Here is a 22,861-nt window from a genome sequence, read left to right on the forward strand (position 1 = left end):
TCAGATATGCCAGCTAAATAGGAGGGTAGGTTAGGTTTTTACAAAACATGATAAAACATCTAGTTGCCAATTCGACTATTCGCAGTTTGGGCATAATCGGTAAAAATGCATTTAACTTATGGCGGCGCTGTTTGACTGAGCGTCTGCTGTCCGACAAACGCTCGCCGTTGGCTCTACCAAACAGCTGGTCTCTGTCTGCGGGTCCACCCCACGGGTGTCATGGCCGCACACAGCGCAGCGAGTTAGTAGAAGGCGCTGACAGTGCAGTGGACACAGTGAGCATACGGAACGGCCGTACGGAGTAGTCCGTACGCAGCTCGGTTCTCACGACGGCCCCCCGTCAAGCGGCAAGACGTGGAGGTTCAAGATGGACATGATTAAAATTTCAAAAGTAAGTACATCGAGTGTGAGCTCTGCAACAGCTTGGCAAGCACCCGGTCATCGAATCCAACGGAAGAGGCACCTGTTAAGAGAATACACAGATATCCGCTGCCAGCCGCAGTAGCAGCGGCAGTGCGTCAAGAGCTCCGATGGCGGGTGACTGCTGAGTGATGGTCGTGTACCAGTGACATTGTTCATGTCGAATCATGTACTCAGTCAAACTTGGGAAGCGTCGTTTAGCGACTAACACGGCTTAACGAATTCAGCTGTAGGCTTGCGGTTGTTCCCGTCGCTTCCTATATTGTTCAATGTTATCGATTATTTGTGGTGATATTCTTTCTATTTATAGAGGTTGGACGGGCGTGCGTGGAGTTGCTTTCTAAAATTAGCTACTTTGCTCCCCCATAGTTTCTGCCGAGCCTCCCCGCCACCCCCTCCGTCAAAAAACGCAGAACGTAAGATCAACTCTGATCGCCCGCGCCGATGACAGCCAGCCCTCTATGCGCAGCATCCACCAATCAGAAAACAGTGTATGGGTTAGTGTCCAATAGAGCTATCGTCCTTAATGGAACTGGTTGGCGGTGCAACAGTAAAGGGAAAAGTAAAGCGGTGGGGAAAAGTTGTCACTACTTTCGATTCGGCAGATAGTTCAGCTTGCATTCGAGCAGAGCGCTTCGGGTAAGGTAGAGTTGCTGCTCCCGATAGCATTAGCGCACCGCATTCTGTTCCTGCTCAAGTGGGTCTGTTCTCTTGAAGGCTAAAGTCCGATGTTTTCATTCTGCCATTACTGAGTCGAGGCGAATTATTATTGGCCCTGATTGCCGACCCACTTGATGCCACCACAATGACTCTTTTTGAGATCGATCACTAACCCGCTAATTCGCTGTCATGGAAACTTCCCTTCGCACATAAATTGTGTAAGGCTCATTTTTTTGTAGAGAAGAAACAACGCTGATCGGGGCTGCTACAGGATTTTTTCACGACTCTCTTATCGTCATCACCCCGAACCTCAATCCGGCCTTTCCGACGAAGGAACGATGTTGTCCTTGCCTCGGTGCAGGCCGTTCTATTGCTGTTGCTTCACCATTCTCCACCCTGGCATTTTAGCCTTTCATACAATGTGAGCCACCTCTTGTGTTAATATAACTGTTGTTATTGCGCTTATATTTTTCTCTAGTTGACAATAAGTGATCAACGGCGAGGATCTCGTCGATGCGGAGGGCTCTGTTTCGCCGGATCACGATGGATGATAGGGCACAGTTGTTGCCTTCATGCCTTCACATGTGAATATCTGTTCCACTACATCATCAGTGAGTTCAGATTTGCAGCTTGTAAGCGACAATAATAGAACGCGAGCCTCAGCCGAGTTATAAAAGTAGTATCTGGTAGTTTATTGAAACCAGCTAAGCCTCTATATTAAAAAGATACTTCAAGAACTTGATCGATGGCTGTCTAAGCAGGGTAGAACGTAGGTATAAAAAAAATAGTGAACTTTAGTATTGCGTTTAGTTAAGTAATGCAACAGTATTTAACAATTAGTCGATTCAGGCTAACTCAGGAGACTATTATGCAACGAACTGACAAAGAGAAAAGATGAACCCTGCAACCTGATGATTATTGGAGTATTGCTTCTCATTGGCGCAATGTCTCTTAATCTCTAAGAGCACATAAGATTAACTCCGAGGCTATTTAAGTTTTAAATAATAAACAATATAAATAAATTTTGATAATACTCAATGATAAGAATAAGCCAAAATCACCTCGCGCGGACTGAGACACGGAAAACTGATTAGAATAAGTCTGTGTTTGAAGATCCAAGCAGTTATTCTCCCAGTTGAAACGGGGCATCCTCACCGAGCCAATAGTGCCGTCTGACATACGTGCTAACAAAGTATACAAGTTTTCATTGAAGTTTTTTTGAATCGAAGATTTTCGTATGTTTTCAACACAAAAACATGTCGTCTGCATCGAAATATTTCCTGATTCCTATAAGCCTACACACACAAATCAAAGGACCGTTTTCAAGATTATTGGTACACACATCAAATCAGTGTATCAGTGTCGGCCAACCCATTCACTCAATTTAAGCTCGATGAACGCTCCTCAAAACTGAAGTAAACAATAGTAACACAATTTATTCTAGTAACAACGACTATTTGGTGGACATTCCATATGTTTTAGTACGTTATTACTCTATTGACACTTTATGGATTCTTGGCAGGTTTGTCTAATATACAAACCTGTCTAGCATCCATACGATATTCACTATTACTATAGATGGTGGCTGTATGAATTTGCAGAAATTTTTTAGTTATGGTGTTCTCCTTCAATCTTCTTAGCAGCGAGCTGGAAGTAAGCGTTCGCTGGTCTATTTGCTTTCCCTTTATTCTGCTGGAAGATCTAAATAATTTTCTATAAATATGAGAGGTATCAATAATGCAAAGATTGAGCAAGCAATTTTTTTTAATATGGATGTCTGAATATGCCACAACTTCTTCGCTAGCGTATAGTTTCTCTAGAAATGCATTATACCTATTTTTTAGAAATACACTTTCATCAATACCTGAATTCAAAGTATCATTATTAATACGCCAGATTTTCGGGAGCTAGATGTGTGTAATGCTTCTCAATATTAGGATTCGTACTATGCCTGCGCTTTTATGACGTATAACTAGAAGCAATACTAGCAGCCGGCATTATTTTTCCCCACCTGCGTTTTCAGCATCAAACATCTATGTCTGCAAATAATATACGAAGGAAATGGAGGGCAGCTTGATATGCACAATTGTAAGATCCTGACTTGCACTTGTTCTGATAAACACTGATTATTCTGATAGACCAAGTAGTAGATGATCAATGACTTATATACCAGGAGTGCGAAAAACTGAATTTTCAGTCCGACTCACTGCGGTTATTGCTGTTTCTCCGCAATGCTACATAACGAATGTCTAGACATTCTGACGTCGTTCCCGAAACGCTTTAGTTGATACAAGCCCATGTTGTACCGCTGTAAAGGGAGCGACATGTGCACCGACAAGTAATAATACGTAAGATCGCTGCAAGTCAGAGTGTGTTTGCGTATCGACACTGATTGTTTTCGTTATTATCAGTAATATTAGTGAGTCACTACACGGGAACATTTCGTTGTTCTCAAATGATCAAATAAAAGTGTGCTCGTACACTGCCCTGTTTTCGCTTTGTAGAATGCGCATCTGTTTCGTTATGACATTATATTAAGAAAGTAGTTGTCTTAAGAAAACTAATTTAGCTGTTAAGTCTCTTGCCTCTAGTACGTAGAAAGGCATTCGTCTGTAAGTACTAAATCTTCGCAGTCTATCTGGTTAAGTTTAGAAAGGAACAAACAGCGAATGGCTAATAACCGTTAGATAGATGGGTAGTGTTGCAATTATAGACAAACACTGAAGCTCTAAAACTTTGTGTAAATCATACATTCAGGAATTAAATTATTCTGATCTACCGGTGTCGCAGTAGTGCTCGTTTTATTATTCGAACGGATCCGTTCAAACAAAAATTCTTGGTAGATTTGATTTCCCCCTTATTGACAACATCCGTCCAACGAACGATTGTTCTTCAAAATCACCAAAGCAGCACTTTCTTAAAATATACTAATTAAAGATGGAAACTGTTAATTTGATTAAAGTGGCCAATATCGAACTCAACAATAGAATTCCCGGATTAGCTGATGATGTTATAATGTTTGTCGATGAAGGTTCCTTTTGCTTTATTAACTTAGGTACTAACTAGGCTGTATTATTATTATTTTTGTTGTCGCCAGGATGGGCTTGATGTAATGCTAAATTGTATCTGCGCTGCTTAGAAAGCTCCACGAGTACCGCCCTAAACTTTTCAAAGAATTCGTTAATTAAAATAGAGCTTTCACATGAGCTTTCAGAAACGCTCGCTAAATGGCTTATATCTTTAGTGGATGTTTAGGCAATTTTTCATTGCAGTTTTTGTTGTATACTCAATGCGATATCGTACTTCGTTTGTTTTAGATTGAGAATGTACGAATGCTGGATCGGTTCAATGAGAAGAAGCATTCGGTGGGATCTTTGTTCCTCACCACAACGCACCTCATTTTCAATGACCCTGAACGACGCCGCGAGACCTGGTTGCTTCACATGCATATACAGGTACGTACCCCTAAAACATTCTTCATCCTAAATGCCTTAAAACATGTTCCGATACTAATAATGGAATTAGAATATTGACTTTAGAACACGTTATGTTCTTCGTTGATGTGCGACTAAGCGGTGGATTTAAAGATTCTATAATTAGTCGGCATCGGTCCATGCAGTCGTTCGGATACATTTGTTTTAGTGTTTCAACTAAGTGTTCGGGGTAGAGTAAAAAGTGCAGTGTTAAAAACTTCCATTCACTTCAGGAGTAAATTAGTACGTGACATTCTTTTGATATTTCGCTTACCCACGCAACTTATCCAGTACGTGATATCTAGATAAACATATTCTTACAGCATCGCGCGTAACTCTTACGTCAAGGCGTGATCAATGTGCTTCCGCTAAGGAATGCCCTTTTTTTAAGGCTGTGCGATTTTAGTGTAGATAAACTTTTGTTATAGGTTGCGGTCAAGCATTTAGATTAACTGATTTCAGAGGGGTTGGATATCACGGACACTTTAAGATTCTTGTCCTCTGCTGAAAGTCGATTTTTTCCTGACTTAATATTTGCATGACGTTTTACCTGAAGGGACTGTTGCTTGCTAAATTTGGCATGAGTTAGTACGCGGATATTCTTTCCCCAGTGATACTCTGTTTGTTCTATCAAATGGCGAATGAAAACCATGTTTTTTTGGAATCAAACCTCTATACAAGATTAGTTTATGAACATTATTATGTCAAAATCCATAGACCACTCCGGTAAACTAAAGGCAGTTTGCATGCTGTCAATGAATCCTGTTCAAACTTTTCTCAAAATAAAATCTGCATCTCAATAGATTTTTACAAAGAGGTAATTGTAGCTTATTTTCATAAGCCTTTCATAAGCTTTACGAATAAGGTATCTTCAATTGCATTGAAGCACCTGCCGGATCTTTCATCTTGATTGTTGGGCACACTGGAAGTAAGAAAATTGGTCAACCACTTATGGAATAATATTCCCAGCTAGCCAAGTCAGTCATTGTAAAATCTTGAAGGCCCCAGCGGTGACCAAAAGTAAAGGTTATTTAATCTTCGAGCAGCTTATTTCATTAGTTTGAAATTATTAATGACGAAAATCGCCAATAGTTCTGCATAAAACCATATTCTATACCCTATTAGTTTGAACCACTTTCAACCCCATTGTCATCCCATTACTGCAGAGTATTCCACTAATGATCTTAGCAAGGTAAAATGTACGACTAGAGCGTCATAGCCGATTAAACACGTTAGGAATCGCTTTCCAATAGATATACTGATTAGACAAACTAGGTCTATCTACGTTGTATCTTGGGACGATTTCACGAACAAAGCGATTCTGTAGGCGTTCAGTAGCGTCAATTTGTTTCTTCATTTAAGATCACTAAAGTTAGGAACTTCGAAAGACTTCGAGGACTTTCGAAAACAACGAAGCCCTTGCAGAAACTAATATAAAACCTAAATCTTTCGCAAACATCTTCATATGAAAAGGATATATGCGCAAAACGGCGCCATGGTATCCCGGTTTAGTCCAAGAATTCACCCGCACCTCAAGTTCAAATAGATCTAAGAAGAAGTTGGACCAGTCGAACAATATTATCGGGTTTTAATTATTAAGAGTGTTCCTGAAAACATTATACACACTAATGGAACGATTCAAATAACCCTTAAAATTTTTACTTAAAAACAAACCCAAGTATTGCTAGAACACTAAGATATAATATTATAACTATAGCTTTAGGTGAAGTCCTGCGACACAGCAGTTAACACTTGAGTTTTACGTTTAATGTTGCTGCAGCTTCTAAGTTACTTATTCAGTCACTCTCTTTTTCAGTTACTCTGCTAACTAATGCAGTAAAAAATCAAGATACCTTTTATGCTATGCATAGAGTACAGTAATAGTCTTTTTTTTTGTTCCAAATTAAAAATGTTGTTCCGCGTTCTTAAGTTACGTCATTCAACAAACGCTGATGTTATTCATTTCTTTGTCAAATATCAATTCGAAGGACGCACTATAAACCTATATATTTTGCTGAATTAATAAGGGTTTACGAGTATGTTGACCGTTGCTTCTAAACGGCAGATACGGTATATGTATTACTTGGCTCAATCGCAGTGCACTATAGACCTAATTTGACCAAGTAACATAGCGCACTGTCATAAAATGTAAATACTAGATGATAGTAGTATTAACACGCAGCCATAAATACCGGTGTTGCACAACTATATATGTTACAGTTATGAATCATTATTATTAATCGTTCTGACATAAAAAGCGTTTCCACCAATTGCATTATTATAAGGACCTGAATTGCTCAGACAGATCGCTATGATGATTGCGCAATTATATAGTGTGGTGACCAGAGCTAATTATTAACGTTCTGGGCTAAAAAAAGAGAAAAGTTCATGACTCTTGAGTCCATTTGAGCTTTTTCCTTGTCAAGGTAACAATCGCAACTGGGTGTTAATAGAGCTGTCAATTCTGCTTTTCGTATGCGCTTGTCCATACTTGCTTACGATTTTGGAGTAACACCATCTCTACGTTTCGTTGTTCCGCAAAGTCGATGGAAAAGCAGGCCCTTACGACGTCAGGTTGTCCGCTGGTGGTGCGATCAAAAAACTTTTTGTCGGTAACCTTTCTTATACCTGCTGAGCGTCAATGCCATGACATCTACCAATCACTGCTGCAGTTGTCACAATCGGGTAAGTTTCTACCGAAGATTAACCTTATTTTTTTCTGAGCCTCATTAAAGCTATCTGTAGTATTTTTTATTTAAGGCAATAAAAGTACTACGAACATGTCAGTTTATCTAAAAGTTACTGTTTTGAATAAAACTTCACAAAGAGAAAGCGTTCATCAACATTTACTATGTTTGATTGAGGCTACATGTTCTTTGCTAATCTCCGGTTTTAGCGTAGTAAAACACTGAAAGCGAGCTTAGGATGTGTGCATCTGTTAACAGACCCATTTTTTTCGACTCCCAAATAAAAAAAGACACTGACGTTTCTCGCCACACTTACTTTGTATAAATGACAATGGTATCAGCCCTGGATAGAGGTAACGCAGATCTCCTCCTAGCTGTTTACAAGCTTGGTAGTGCTTCCTGTAAAGACGCGTTTCAGTACTAAGCTTTAGTGAGCAAGGCAAAACAGGTAAATATTATGCCGTAATGGAGGGAAACAAGCATCGCCGTAGAGGAGAAAGGGACAAAGGTTATTTGTACGATAATCAGCATCCAGCGAAATTGAGCATAACCACTTCAATACACCTAGAGTATTCGCCTTAAATCCAACTTTATTACTTATAGGCTTGTAAAGCTTTTGAGTGGGTTAACCTGTTTGTCGATATCCGTCATTAGGTCTCGCAAGCAACGAACTAAAAGTAGTGTTCTCACTAAGCAGTTCATGTATTCGGGTAATGTAATGAACATCAGCTTTCACAAGGCTGGAATTTCATTGTGTGTCCATGAAAAATTAACTATGGCTGTTTTTCTACTGATTTTATTCAGCTTTACCTTATGTCAAAGTGTCGAAGCTTCCAGCGCCAGCTCGCTACATCAGTTCTTTTTCAATCTCATGATTTGTCGATCTTGAAGTGTTTCTTCCCTGCCGAAATAAGACGTGAGCATTAACCAGTGTTTTTGTCTGTTTGCGATCCGTTATCGTTTTAAGGGAGTCAGATGATGGAGTGATGATGAGAAAAAAAGAATTGAATTTGGCATGACCACTGCCTTGTAATCGAAACACCGCAGACCGATAAATCAAACAAACATCTATTAATGTAATCGACCATTAACACAGTAAATTAGACTAGGTGAAATCCATATGTATGCATAAAGTGACGCGTTTAATGAGACTTTGAACTAATTCGTACCAACAAAGGCTTACGGGGTTAGTGTCACTGAATATATGACTGTTGTGTAATATAGCATAGAAAAGAAACAGCTCGAGAGTTTCCGAGCGCATATTTTCACTCCCCAGATAGTGAATAGGACTCAAAAATACGCAGCAAGTTTCGAAACGTTACCTGAATTTGTCAGTCAACTAATAGTACGTAACCACTTGTCTTTTCAGTTTGTACCTCTATCAAACAGGCTGTGCGGCAATCAGAATTATTTTCTCTAGTCTATCAGGTATAAGTTGCGGCTTACTAATAATAGAGCGGCTGTTCTGCCTGACGTTAGTAGCATATATAACAGGAACTACTTACAATTGCTGATGATTGGAATCAAGATAGCGCTTACAACTCTAAAAGGTTGTAAACGTTCTCTTTATGGCAGACGATTAAACCATCCACAATATAAGGCTATGAAGTTCTGGAAGAAGAAGTGCAGGGTTGCTCATTTTCTTGTTCCTATGTTTCAATAAATGCTACTCCAGATTAATTGACTTTCTAGGAAGCTGAAATTAAAATAAAAAAGACAGTTTCTCTACAAGTAACGTTCACTTTCATCTACGCACAAGAGTTAATTTACTGGGATTATACTTGCTTTTTAGTTAACTAAATAAAACTAGCTATAGTAGGCTATGGTAAACTTGAAGCCTTAGCTAACTTTTCTATTTCATTGATGTTGATTACGGCTTTTGGTATGCATTGACACTTCATGTATTTACCGTAAAATTACAATGCAGCTTTATTTACACGGTGGATTCCCTATTGCTAGTATTGTGTTCGGAAATGAAACACTCAGACTTAGACACGACAAGTCATGGCGTTACACGGATGTAATATCATAATCTGTCAATTTATCTTTTTAAAATAGGATCTACAATAGGCAAAACGAGTGAATCTACTACAGTAATAAATTCCCGTCATTATTAAAATGGAATCAGAAATTCTTGTTAGAACGAATGTATTTCCAATTCCGGTCAGCAGGTGGGCATATGATATCTTACGACCAGGTAGTTAGTCGTTAATTGCCAGCGGTTGAATTTTGCCATTGCGTAAATTTTGGTAGCAGCGGTGGGATTTTAGGAAATACGGACGGCTTAATTACTCGTTTTATGAAAACTGTGCAGAAACTTGATGGCCGGGTTTTTGACAGCAGCGGTACGCTAGATGGTTGGAGAAGAGGGCACGAGCAGCCATCGACTGATAGTGGCTGCAAGAACAAATTGAATTTGTACCCATGTGACTTCGCCTTAGTATGGTATGATCTAGAAGTCGTAGCCAGACCAGACAATTAGGAAATTCTCAAATTAAATCATCGTTCTCCCCTGAAAAAAGTCGACCCACCGAAAAAGTTTATTGAACAGGTATAGGTGAAAGAGGGCAGGTTGAGAGCGTTTCAAGGCCAAATGTGCTCTTATGGGCGAACTGGAGTTAGATTACAGTTACGGTTTCCTGGTCTAACATGAAAAATATAGCGAGGTTGATCCCTTTGGTAAACATGATCACGGCGGCTAGTCTGGTTTGATCTAGTGCCCTGGTTTAGGCCGTCCGGTATCATACACCAAAGGACTGTGAAGAGAGGAGACTGATGACTAGTGGTGTTACGTTTATTTAACCTAGCTCCATTTACAATTGTACCAACATTTTATGTTATCGGCGTGGAGACCGGGACTACTTACAGGCTAATTGTCCACATACACAATCATCAAACACAAGATTATGCTAGTTCAGCTCCTTTGCCGTTTCATTTATGGGAACGGGCACTCTTCAGAGTTCGCGATTGGTAGGTGTGTGACAAGCACCATGAGTGTCACATCGGTTGGGCTATTGGAACATACTTAGGCATGGCCCCGGGCTGAGGCTACCAAAAGGGTTGTCAGATTCGTCCACGCCCAACAGGAACATCTAGATGTTGCCGAAAAGGTCAAGAGTCAGGAGGGATTAGGTAGAGATAGTTGCAACTGTCGACAACTTGACATGCGATGTCATTTTCGAACGGTCGTTCTTAAGAAATTTCGTTCTGGCTAGAAATGAGGATGAATGTTATCTCAGTATGTGCTGATTCGTTCGTACCCCACCATGGCCAAGAAAGGCTAGCTGCTATCGCCGGAATCGTGAAAAAAAGTGAGTTTCCAAAGACCGCGGTTCAGATGAGTGGGATCTTGCAGGAATCTCCTACACGGAGTACATCCGTGGCTCCTTAAAACGTGATGACTATTGATCCAAGAAGAACGTGTGAAGTTTATCACTAAATTAAACAACAGCTTATATACAAGGTTACGTTGAGTCAATAGTTTTAAACCACTCGCTGGGTAGGTCTCTAATACGCCTCCTAACCATTGAGCATACTGCTAGAGTTCTGATGGGAAGCAACTAATCAAATGGCTACGTAAGGACTTCAATCAGTTACTTGAAGAGTCGGGAAAACCAGCTGTGACGCATTCCGTCAGCGTACTGTACTCATCGGTGACAAACTTCACCGTGTGTATATACGCGGCGAGTTGGGTCCAGGCACTGGGCTCGCATTGCAGACGTCGGATGACAACCTGACTGAGCTCTTGTCCATTCTGTGCACATTTGCGGTTACCCTACTTGCTCCGGTTTTGTGTCGACTGTCGCAAATTGAGCTCGATTACAAAAAGAGACATCTTCTCATTACGACGGGTTCACGTTGCCGCTCAACATCTTAATGTGTTCAAAGGTTCGTTCGCTATGCATTAAGTCGTATACCTTGGTGATAAGGTTTTTTTGCTGGGAACCTCCGTAGACCCAGAGGGGCTCGCGGCGATAGGCCCTTGCACCGTTCGCTATGCGCTAAGTCGTATACCTTGGTGATAAGGTTTTTTTGCTGGGAACCTCCCTAGACCCAGAGAAGCTCGCGGCGATAAGCCCTTACGCCGTTCGCTACCGTTCATCAATCATAAAAACTTTTAAAGCAGGCATTCTATTACAGATGATGCCTACGTGTCACGGCCAGCTTACATGACATCAGAAATGATTGGACTCGGAATAGAAGCATGTCCGGTAGTGTGGTCAAATGACAGATGCAGACACGGTGTATTTCCTGTTGAGGGCGATGAATGAAGATATGACACCTCCCAGTTGGCCGGTTATTTGTTAATAGTCGGCACTCTACTCTTATTGCTGCCAATTTGGAAAGAGTAGCAGGATTCAAGTAAACATGGATGACTCAATCCGCTTCTTTACAAAAATTCCACAGCAGGCTGAAGTGGCCTAACCCATGAACTGACCGATCCTAGGCAAAATACTAAGCTCTATGCTTTTTACAACCTATGTTTAGATGTACAATGCCTTCCAGAAATGTTCGATCAGTACTAATATCACGGCTAGAAACCACAGCCTACTATTCATAGCCGTATGCTGACAGTAATGTTTTGATGAATCATCTTGTTATATTTATTGGCGAGCTAGTCCCATCTGGTAGACACATTAAGCGGGGCTCTTCTGAAATACAGTAATGTACATTTCATGATCCATTCTGCCATCAATAAGATGTAAGATAACCACGCCAGCAGCACTATCGTATTTAATCGCTACAACTACCGGGTGCAACAATTTATGATGAGCTTCTCAAGAGTATTCTTTGCTTTTGCAACCCATTTTTGATCGATGTATCACACTACCTAGACAACTTGTCTTAACGTTTAAACGATATGAATTTACGATTTAAACGATTAAACGATCCAGCGGTGTCATTGCGTTGTATGATAATATGTGAAAATCGGGGTCTCTCTCGGTAAATACTTACCTATGAAAAAATTTCCTCAGAAACCTTTGTTTGTATTGAGTAAGTGATCTTTCGGGCCTAAAAAAAAAGGTGAAATATTAAAGTGTAACCGTATTTTATTTGAGTCGCACTTAAAGTATAAATGTAGATAGTATTTCATATATTCAGTGAACTATCGTGATACAAATGCATTTGTAGACATGAGTCTTAGTAATATAGACAGTATTTGCTTAATTAGATATTTAATTATTAATCTTTATTTACTGTTGTGTATCATATGTATTTTGTAAACATATTTGAATGATTTATTATTATATATAGCGACAATTTCAATAGATATTGGTACCTTTTAAGAAATGTTCTTTTCTAAATCGATTACCTTCGATCTATTTAAGCAGTTCGATTTCAAAATGGTCGAGGCGACGCACATGCGTTGGATATTACCGAGTTTTGATAGTAATGATAATTTATGTGTTTTTGGTGTTGTTACTGTCGGCATCTGTATACATGAATTATATTTTTGTTTTTACTCCTTTGGGGACCATTGGATGTCGGTAACTCTGTGTTGTCGGCTACGCGTCTGCTGTTCGACATTCAGTGCACGTACACCAACTATACTGCTTCCACTATACGGCATGCAGCGAAGATCTACCCAAGACATTCGGGTGGGACTTCTTCTCGCTTGAGGAAGAGTTCCAACGACAGGGAGTGCCTAATAAGCAGTGGATCAAAAGCGACATTAATTCAAACTATCAGGTCAGATTATAGTGATAGTAAAAGCTATTCTCAACTACGTGTCACGAGCTTTCTTCCCACGGACTGCCACTGAAATATAGTGCACCAAAATGTAGAATATATATATTTCTAGCCCAAGATACAACAGCGTAAATTTTATTTATTAGATTCGAACATAAACTGCTACTGTTTTTCACTAAATAAATTATAGCATTTCACTAGAATTCTAATAACAAACCAATGCATTGTGTATTCGCCGTTACTCTCATTCGCCGCACCTCAAAAAAATGTTTCTTTTCATCAATTTCAAAAGAAATTTTCGAGCCTGATCGATGCAGCTAGCCATATATCTTCTGCAGTTATCAATCCGTTTTCTACCTTACGTCGACAGCACTTCTCGTTATTAATGACAATTCTGTATAGAAACCGATCATTGTGGCTGCGTATTGCCCGGTGCTGGGCGAGGTTTTGAGAATCGGTGATACGCCTTGGTTTTATATGCCCTTCGCCCCGTTCGTGGCACAGCCAGACTCCTACTATCTAATAAAATGCCGTATACTCAGGTGAATGAGAATTGTCAGATGCTGGCAGCTTATCGTCTCCTCCAATTAACGAGTTACTGGTTGTTCGAGGTTTTCATCGACCTCAGGTGATAGATCAGTGTGGTACGTTCTCCAAATCTATTTTCGACCTTAGCAAACCTCGTCAAGTACAACCTTCAGTCATTGTAGAGTCCTTGCGGTACACAGCACGAACACCTCAAGCTGTTTCGGCAGATGTTTCTCCAGGTCAAAGCCGAAATGTAGTGGATGCGACAAATTGATTTAAAATTACGATAAGAATAAAAAGAAATTATAAGAGCTTCACTGAGAAGCCAAAGCACCTTTGAATGGTATATAAAAGTAAATGAACAGCCGAGAGCAGTAAAAGAACATTCAAGATAAACGGCCATAATATACGTTTTAAACTATGTATATTTCGATTGCAATCCTGACAGGCCAAGCTGTCTGCCTCGTCTATGCTAACTTAAGTAACGTTTAAATATTATTGCCTCTGTAAATTAATTAAAAAGACAAAGAGTATATATACAGTTAAGTTGTTCCTTCTAATAGTTCTCGTGGCTTCTATGAATGTCTTATGGATGACTGATTCATACCATCAGATTCATAATTAAGATATATTCGCTCACTTGTTCGGTAGTCAGGCAATTTGCGGTTGAAAAGTAAACCTCATTTTGGTTTGCTTTTTTAAAATCTTAAAAATTACAGATTTGTAACACGTACTCAGCTCTCCTTTGGGTACCTGCGGGTGCCTCGGAGCAACAGCTAATTGAGTGTTCACGGTTTCGATCGAAGGGTCGTTTACCAGTTTTGACCTATTACCACAAAGTCAATGGAGCAGCTATTTCCAGGTGAGTCGTTACAGATGTAAAAATGTAAGTTAGCAGAAAAACTTCACGTGTCTTTTTAGTGACAAGTGGTAGAAAAGGTATGGCGCTCTGTTTAACTTGTCTAACTTAATGTCAAAGATCTGACATAGTTAATAGCTTCACATGCTGCCTAGGTTAGCTAGCTTGGTTAGGTAGTAAAACGATGAACAAGGTTTGCATTACGGCAGTTTAGTCTTACCGTGTCTGTTTGTTTTACTTGACATGGGGGGCCGCAGGTGCTCCCAACCGCTGTCAGGATTCTCCGGTAAGCGAAGTCCGGAAGACGAGCAGGTGTTTGATTGTATTCTCAAGGCCAACACGAACCCAAACAGCCACTTCCTATATATCGTCGATACTCGGCCAAAGGTGGGGCTAATAACACTGCCGGTGATATTAGTTGACGTCAAGCATACTAATTATGTAGCTACTTTTAAATTTCCCTGTTTCTTACCTTGCTCGACCTAGATTTGATATTAAATAGACGTTAGATTTCCATACAATTTTTCATTTTGGGCTCTTTGGAAACAACTCACTCTAACTAGTGTAAAATCGTTCTATTGGCCCACCAGATTAATGTGCTATACTTTGTGTGACTGTAGTAATAATCGCGTGCAGTTTTTCCGTCATAACATTCATATTCTGACTAGTTACAATTACAGTCAATCATGAAAGTACAATTATGTGATACGTCACGTGCTCTACCCATTACCGCGGCTTTTTAAATTATAGTCGTAATAGCGACTATCGATTATCTTCCATTCCATATTTATCGCTTGGATTCGATACTGGCTGCGACATAGCTGTTTATTGTTTTTGCTTGGTTTTGTTTTCTTCAAAAAAAAAAAAAGACGTAGAAAATCACCGTTTGGCCGACTAAAGCGGTCTTTGTCCTGCGAAGATAGTGTTGTGCTGGAAATGTTTTTGAGACTTTTTTTATTTGCTTTCTTTCCTTTATCCGTTTGCTTGGATTTCGCGTCCTTTTCACGAGTTATCTTTTTAATCCTGAGTTTTGTGTATTTTCAGTTCTTGTTTCGTTTACACTCATGGCTTATGATTGTCTCATACACAGCTGTTAGTAAATCTATTTGTTAATATGCATTATATTCATGTATTTAATAAGCATGTAGTGAGTCTAAGTGCTTTTATTGCTCTACTTTTTTTAAAACAACATCTAGTGTTGCTTTATTTTTCAATATTTTGATTTTCTTATCTCTGTCTCTTCCTGGTATTTCCTGTAATTATCCCGAGCCGGTTGCGATCAGTGTCAGTGCGTATACACATTTACATAATGATACGTATGAAATAAAAAAGCTTTTTTCTGCATCCCTCTGGTCGCTTTTCATGTATTCCGATTATTTAATCAATAGGATTTGTATGGTTATTTTTCAATCTTCGCACTTTTTTATTTTCGTACATGATCTTTGTCTGGAATCACCACTTGGGTAACGTTCGGTAACCAAGTGTATCGTGGTGAAAGACTATTATTTCAAGTTTCATCTTTACGTCATGAATTTCTGCCTGAATTCATGTCCAAAAGAATTTGAAGGAAGAATTCTCGTTTCTCAAAGGAACTTAGCGTGATTCGTTCCGGTATCGGAGGCAAATCTTCCTTATCGTTGTGTCTTCTTTGGGGTAACGTATGCTACAACAACGCAGGCTTTCCCCACCCGATGTGCTTTCCGTCGGCCCCCTTCGAAGGCCGTGAGTGTCTGTCTGTATTCGGTTCCCGTGATTCACCCCCGACTATACCCGTAGTACGATCTTTTTTTGAAGAGAGATGGATACCCTTGTGTATTAGTCCCGTCTTCTTCGTTCACTGCTCATCAATAATGCATCACAAACCAGGCAGTAAGCCCTAGCAAACTAACGGTTAACCTGTCTTTAATATACAGATTGCTGATAGAGATCTGTGTGGTATATTAAAAATGTAGGCACAGAGGCATTATTGGCGTTTTTGCATTGCATGATGAAGACAGCGTGGGGAATCATTTATTGTTAGCAGATATAAAAGTTTCACAAATTTCAGAGCCTTAAAAAATCTAGAAAGCATTTTATCAAATAATATCACATAGTGTTGTCATCTAACTGTTCTGCATATGGTCGTTATTCGAAAACGCGACATTCAGGTGAACGCATTCGCACAACGGATGGCAGGAAAGGGATTTGAAAGTGCGGTGTTTTACGAGAAAGCCAAGTTTCAGTTTTTCGGAATCGAGAACATTCACGTGATGCGAGCTTCATTGCAGAAGCTCCTTGAAGCCGCTGAGATGAGGACCCCAAACCATGGGGCGTTCCTTGCTATGCTTGAAAGCTCAGGCTGGCTCAAGCACATTCGAGCAGTACTGGAAACTGCTTATTTTGTTGCAAGGTAAATATCAGCAATAAATCATATTCAAGTAGCCAGGCACATTTTCTAGGCTTTACTTTAGCATGAACAAAATTTGGTTTTACGAAACTTCTGCAATAACAGAATGCGGTGTCCAAACTTTATAATACGGTACTGTCAATATCAGGTTGCAGGAGTGTGCATTTGGCACGAACTGTGCTATACACCCACAGCCAGCCCATGCAATCTGAATAGATCCTTAGGGAGAGTAACATGTGAATATAGTACCCATCGAAGGACGTGTGGCGTTTTTCCGTGGCTATTTCAGACAAATCGACTATGGTATTAGTGTGGTGGTCCACTGTTCGGATGGTTGGGATCGAACGGCACAGACTTGCGCTTTAGCCTCGCTACTTCTAGATCCGTTCTACCGTACTTTTAAGGGTTTCCAAGTACTCATAGAGAAAGACTGGCTTTCATTCGGTCACAAGTTCATGGACCGATGCGGCTTCATTCAAGGAGATCCAAAAGAGGTATTATTTGAATGAATTTAAATCATGACACCAAAATTACGTATAATATTTTGTCCAGATAGTGGTTTTAATAATATGCTACAAGATTCATCCCCAGATAATGCCATGTATGCGGTAATGGGCGTTCGTATACTGTATTTTAAAGATCTGAAATACTATTAGTTTACAATAATAAAGTTTATTCCCAAGCATGAGTATACGAAACCGCAAGAAATCCATTACGGTGTCGGTTACGGAAATTCTAAGAAATGCATTGTTCATCAGGTTAAAGGCTTCGCCGGATGGCTTCTTAAGTTTCAAGTTTCCAAAGCTCAATATCCTATTATATAGGTTTCTGAAAGTATTTTAGTGTCGATTGGGGACTTAGTAAGAGAAGCTATTCTCTTACTATGTTCCCGATCATTCTGTTTTCAAGGAAGGCACACTCTTCATGAGAATATGTAAATCTAGACGCTCTGTAATTTACGCATAAATTTGTGACTGCTAAATGTCTTTTTGTAAAGACATCATAAATAGCACTGCAGAAACTGATAACACAGGTTCGGCATTATACAGAAATATAGCTGTGCATAATCTAGAATTCGTTTTTAGCAAAAGGTCATATGAGGACACTGAAAGACAGATTGAATGTTATCCGATATATCCCTGTTGAAAAAACATCTGGCCGCTTCCATCCAGTGCAGGTTAAAAGGTAGTGCAAGATAAACCAATATGGACAAAATGCCTGTCACAAAATGTTCATGATCATGGGACTAGATATTGTGCTATATTGCATGTACATATCTCAAATTAAACTCAGTTTTTATTTTAGGTGGCGCCAATTTTCACCCAATTTGTGGAAGGTGCCTGGCAGCTTACTCAGCAGTTTCCGTCATCATTTGAATTCAATGAGCGTTTTCTTATTACGCTACACGATCACGTCTATTCAGCGCAATTTGGGACATATATTGGTAATTGCGAACGCGATCGGCGCGACTTGAATGTTGCCCAGACCACCTACTCGTTGTGGGGTTATTTGGCCAATAATGCAGACGCGTACCGCAATCCACTATATCAACCTGAGCTAGACGGCGGCGGACTCTTGGAGCCCTGCTTGAATCCGCAGGCAATTCGTTATTGGCGGGGCATGTATAACCGTTTCGAGTTAGGAGTGCATCCCCGGGAGCAGACAGGGGATTTGCTCGCCGCATTAAAAGATCACTCGACCAGTATGCGTGACCACGCTGATTACCTTCGGCAGGTTGGTTCCGTCGCTACGCATTTTCGAGGTGCACAGATAGGAAAATGTTCAAAGGGGAAGGAAAATGGACGTCAGGAACGTAGTATACATAGAACTAAATATAACTTGGGAGAAGAATTAACACAGTTTGTTATATATGCACATCCTCGACTTGTAGATTATGGTATTGACGTACTGTATTGTCCGATATAAGGTAGCGAATCATATGGGACAGATACAACTTCCATCGAATAACAGTCGCGCTGTTGTATCTAATGCTTCTCCGATTTTGAGAAGAACTAAACTCATTATTGAGGGTAAATATCTATAGCAGTACGCCAATACGTTTGCTCGAGTACTTCAGAAGACTCAGGGTCTTAGTTTTCTGTATATATAACACGTTTGTATTTGATAACATTGACGCCGACAATGAATGATTTCTAAAGTTAATGTGAAATTGCTGCACTTGAGCCAGTTGCATGGATCCATTTTAACTATCAGCCGTTCATTGCAATATTTTCTCGATCGATACGGCAATACAGTTCGTACAAGTTATTGTTATTATTTTAAATATATTGACTGACATATAGTTAATGTCTTAACGCTTAGGTATGAAAGCAATGCGATTTTGGCTAGATAGAAAAGCTGCGATGTAAAAATAAGTGCTTTTAAATTGTTTTTACTAGCAACCAATAATTATACCTACTATAACTGCCATATCTGTTTTCTAATCATCCTTACCATTATAATACTCTAGTTATATTGAAGAAGGCGTACTATACCTCCAATCAAGCTCACTTAGTCCTATGTTTTGTTTTTCATAGTCGAAAAAATTAGTGCAATAAGTAAAAAAATGCAGGAATTGTATGTACAGTGAGAATTAGCAGACATGCTGTGGCATCAAACATGAAGATACAAAAGGTTAGCAATTAATTATCTAATTAGAGACAAACCAAATGAAAATAGTCTGTCTCTTGGTCGTTCTCTAAAGACTAAGTGTAGTGCTGTTTTTGGTAAACATTTTATTTCCAAGCTTCGAACATTAATTTACGATAGAAGCTTTTTGGGGACTATTTGTCTTTTTTTTATAGACAACTATTTACAAAGCAAAGCATGTTCACGCTGACGTATATTCCCACCAACATGCAAGGACTCTGTCATAATATTTCAAATATAACTTAGTATATCGGCTGATTTAGGCACATTCATATATCTTGTCGTAGACCACTGATCTAATTGGCTTAAACAAAATACATCTTGAGGGAGAAATTCCCACGCCTTTTGATAATAGTTTAAAGATCATAAAGTTTGACTCTGGTCTTTTTTAGAGGCTAGTTTCTTTTTCCTGCCGGCTGGCGATGTAAGTGTCTTGTAAGACACTTGTCTCGGCTTCTAGTTACTACAAAAGTCATCAGAATAATAAATCATTAATTCGAAAAATAATCTGGATTTTTGTAAAGCTTTGTCAGTCGACGGTGTTTCAAGTAAATACCATTGTCTCTTCTTCCAATGCTCAACTCCCACAGCAAATTGACGCACTAAAATTGGAGCTTGGTAACTCTCGACTGGGTTCTTATGACCTTACGTTGGAAAAGAGCACAGAAAACGCTCAGTCGGTGAAAGCAACTCAGGAAGAGACTTCGTATAAAGCAGCGGCTGGCAACGACGGCAAAGAAATTGACAACAAGAACCAAGAGGAGATAATCAGCTACGCGAACCTCTCACATCCGCTTGCCGTTCTCGATGAGCACAGTAACACTGCCTACTGCAATAATGTGAATAATCTTAATGACTGTGGTAAGCATTCCTGTGACCAGGTTGGAGTATACCTGGCTGAAAATTATTATAATTTTCAGCTAAAACATTATTTTTTATTAGTTGACGGGCGTGAAGACGATCGTTGATTGTGGCAAATCGAAGTACCCCATAATATTCGTCACATGCGTTTGCAAAAGCAAGCTGACTATCTGTGGTGCTATTTTGTGACGTTTTGCTATGATTTCCGTTTATATTGCTAGTGGTTATATAATGCCGTAAACCTATTTTTGTGTCAACAGATAGCAGTAGTGGGTGGAGGAGCAGCAGCGGCGTAATGGTAGGAAGTAATACCGAGCCGAGAGTGCCGGCAATAGAGACCGCTGAACGACAGCAAAGGCATTGCCAACAAGAGCAGCAGGAACAACATCAGCAGCGCATAGGGTCGATAGCCCTTGAATGGGCTTCACTTAGGAAGTCTGTGAATTGTTCATGCACTTTGCCGGTCGATTCAGCCTTAAGGAAGGTAGGACAATGATCGTGATGGTAATATAATCGATGACAATGCTTACACACCCGCGTTCTATATGTTTCGCTAGTAGGACCAAAGCCCCACAAAACTCGTTTTCGCGTACGCGCGAAGACGCAACTACTATCTGTTTTCTGAAATATTTATTTTCTTTCTGCACTAAAAATCTATATAACTTTGTTATGAAACGGTTTCTATTACAGTTCCATTGTTGGAGTTGCGGAGGCGTATTTTGCGGGCGGTGTTTGGACCGGCAGCTTGCCTTGCCTGGTCACCTAAGCGGGCGGAGTGTCACCGTCTGTCGATGCTGCTTTAAGTCGCTTACTAAATCCAACTCGATGGAATACGATAACAATACGTAACACGTATTATTTACTGATAGCCAAAGAACATCTTGATATTGTTTTGTGTCGCCACTGACGGCCATTCCTGGGCGGTAATGGTAATTGTAAGTGTCGGCCCTTGACCATTTATAGGTGTGGGACATTTTATGCTGACTGTTATCATTGAACATCGATTCTTCCTAAACCTAAGAAAACGTCAAATAATATACTGAATTTCTAGTAATGATATAAGCCCAACCTCGATAAATGAACGAAGGGGCCCCTATTAGCTGCGGTTGGACTTCGCTTATTGCCTCAAAGATTTACTATAATGTTAATTAATATATACAGAAGTCAGCTTCTACCGAAGAAACAATTCACGCGAAGCAGTCAACAAAGGACACTGTCAGCCGAAAAAGAACGGGTGATGGGAACGAGCATAAACCTGAATCATAAGGACAAGCGTCTGCAAAAAATCATGCTTTCTTTTTAATCTTGAACCTTTGGGAAACTTTTCCCCATTTAAATCTATAGATAAAAAAATATCTTCGACTATACTTCCTTGAACAAAGTATGTTCTTTTGTCCCGCTTAAAAACATACTTACCACAGATCAAATGCGGGATCAAGTGCAAAAGGATCGCACACTTTAAATTGAGTAGTCTCGAGTAATACTGTTTTTTTAATTTTCTTTAATTTTCTAAGTAACTTCTTCAAACCTTTTCCTATTCCACATTCGATTACAAACATAAGTAATATTCATGTTCTTCTAATTTCCATGCATCACACCGTGATCTTCTAAAATACAAAGCCAACCATGCACTTACTCTGTGCAGACGCTAAAAAATCAAGTGGATACGGTAATACCATGAAAGGCTGAGCACGGAAAGTTGAAACTTCAATACCTAAAATTTGCTGGCGCATATTCTGAGGAATAGCAGAACAAAGTGGATGAATGATGCATTTTGTTCAAACAAATTATATAAAATAAGTCAAATAAGCTTTTTTATTCGTTTTGCCCAGCCTTAAATAGATACCTCAGGACAGCTCACTAGTGGATGCCATGAACGAAATGGGCAGGAGTTAAAAGAAACAACTCAAGCGGTACTTTTTTTTGCTCCTAGGCTATACAATGCAAGGGTAAGATAAATGACTTCTACATCTCCTTTAGCGAGAATCGCAATCTTTTGCATCAATTTATGGCAAGAAACAAATTTATCAAACGCGTTATAGTGGCAAAGGAAAGCACGAGAGCAAAGCGCGATATAAGAGCATGTTGTTGTATACATCATTCTAATAATAGCATCGATTGACGGTTGGCTCATCAGCCAGAACAGAAAGACATCACAACAGAAGGAAAAGATGCAACAAGAACAGCACGCTCTCGAACTATAGTACCATAAACAGTAGCGCAGTTCAATAGTCTCCAGGGGGTCGCTTTTTATATATATATATATATATATATATTGTGGTTATTCTGTGTGATAAAGCGTTTAGCACAAGTAAAGGTATTAAGAAGGATATAACAGAGGTGAATAAAAAAGAGAACACGCTAAAAAAATCATTTTATATATAAATCGGCGATAATTAAAAACGCTTCTGAAATTTAGTTTCCCTTTTTAAAATTAAAATTATACCTCATAATTGCACCAATGGCATACTGTATAGGAACAAACGCCTGGCAGTACGAAGACAAAAAGGCACCATGTTGTGAACATCCGGCGACTAATCATTATTAATGGTTAAATAAATATGGGTATAATTGTTACAAACGATGAGAGAGAACTTACAACCGCGAAAAATTACACAAAGGCAGATGAGTTGGTCATTAAATATAT

General features: G+C 39.6%; 1 protein-coding gene across 7 annotated transcripts; it reads left to right on the forward strand.

Annotated features, from left to right (window-relative positions):
• Positions 1 to 157: 157 nt before the first annotated feature.
• Mtmr6 (Myotubularin related protein 6) lies at positions 158 to 22,798 on the forward strand. 7 transcript variants are annotated; one of them, XR_002680553.2, is made up of 14 exons: positions 158 to 391; positions 1,559 to 1,691; positions 4,398 to 4,535; positions 7,097 to 7,238; positions 12,774 to 12,931; positions 14,179 to 14,321; positions 14,576 to 14,705; positions 16,466 to 16,707; positions 16,994 to 17,198; positions 18,010 to 18,438; positions 19,944 to 20,214; positions 20,475 to 20,698; positions 20,905 to 21,149; positions 21,376 to 22,798. XR_002680553.2 is itself a non-coding variant. In XM_022833800.2 (13 exons), exons 2-13 carry the CDS (start codon positions 1,653 to 1,655, stop codon positions 21,061 to 21,063), a joined length of 2,280 nt encoding a protein of 759 aa, XP_022689535.1. In that variant the 5' UTR covers positions 158 to 391; positions 1,559 to 1,652; the 3' UTR covers positions 21,064 to 22,798. The 7 variants fall into 7 exon arrangements, 6 of the variants coding, with proteins under 6 accessions (XP_022689535.1, XP_022689538.1, XP_086824587.1 ...); XM_022833800.2 differs by having other exon boundaries at positions 20,905 to 22,798; XM_022833803.2 differs by lacking the exon at positions 18,010 to 18,438 and having other exon boundaries at positions 20,905 to 22,798.
• The last annotated feature ends 63 nt before the right edge of the window (positions 22,799 to 22,861 follow it).

This window comes from Varroa jacobsoni, unplaced genomic scaffold (genome assembly GCF_002532875.2).
Source record: "Varroa jacobsoni isolate VJ856 unplaced genomic scaffold, vjacob_1.0 scaffold_479, whole genome shotgun sequence".
Lineage (NCBI taxonomy): Eukaryota > Metazoa > Arthropoda > Arachnida > Mesostigmata > Varroidae > Varroa > Varroa jacobsoni.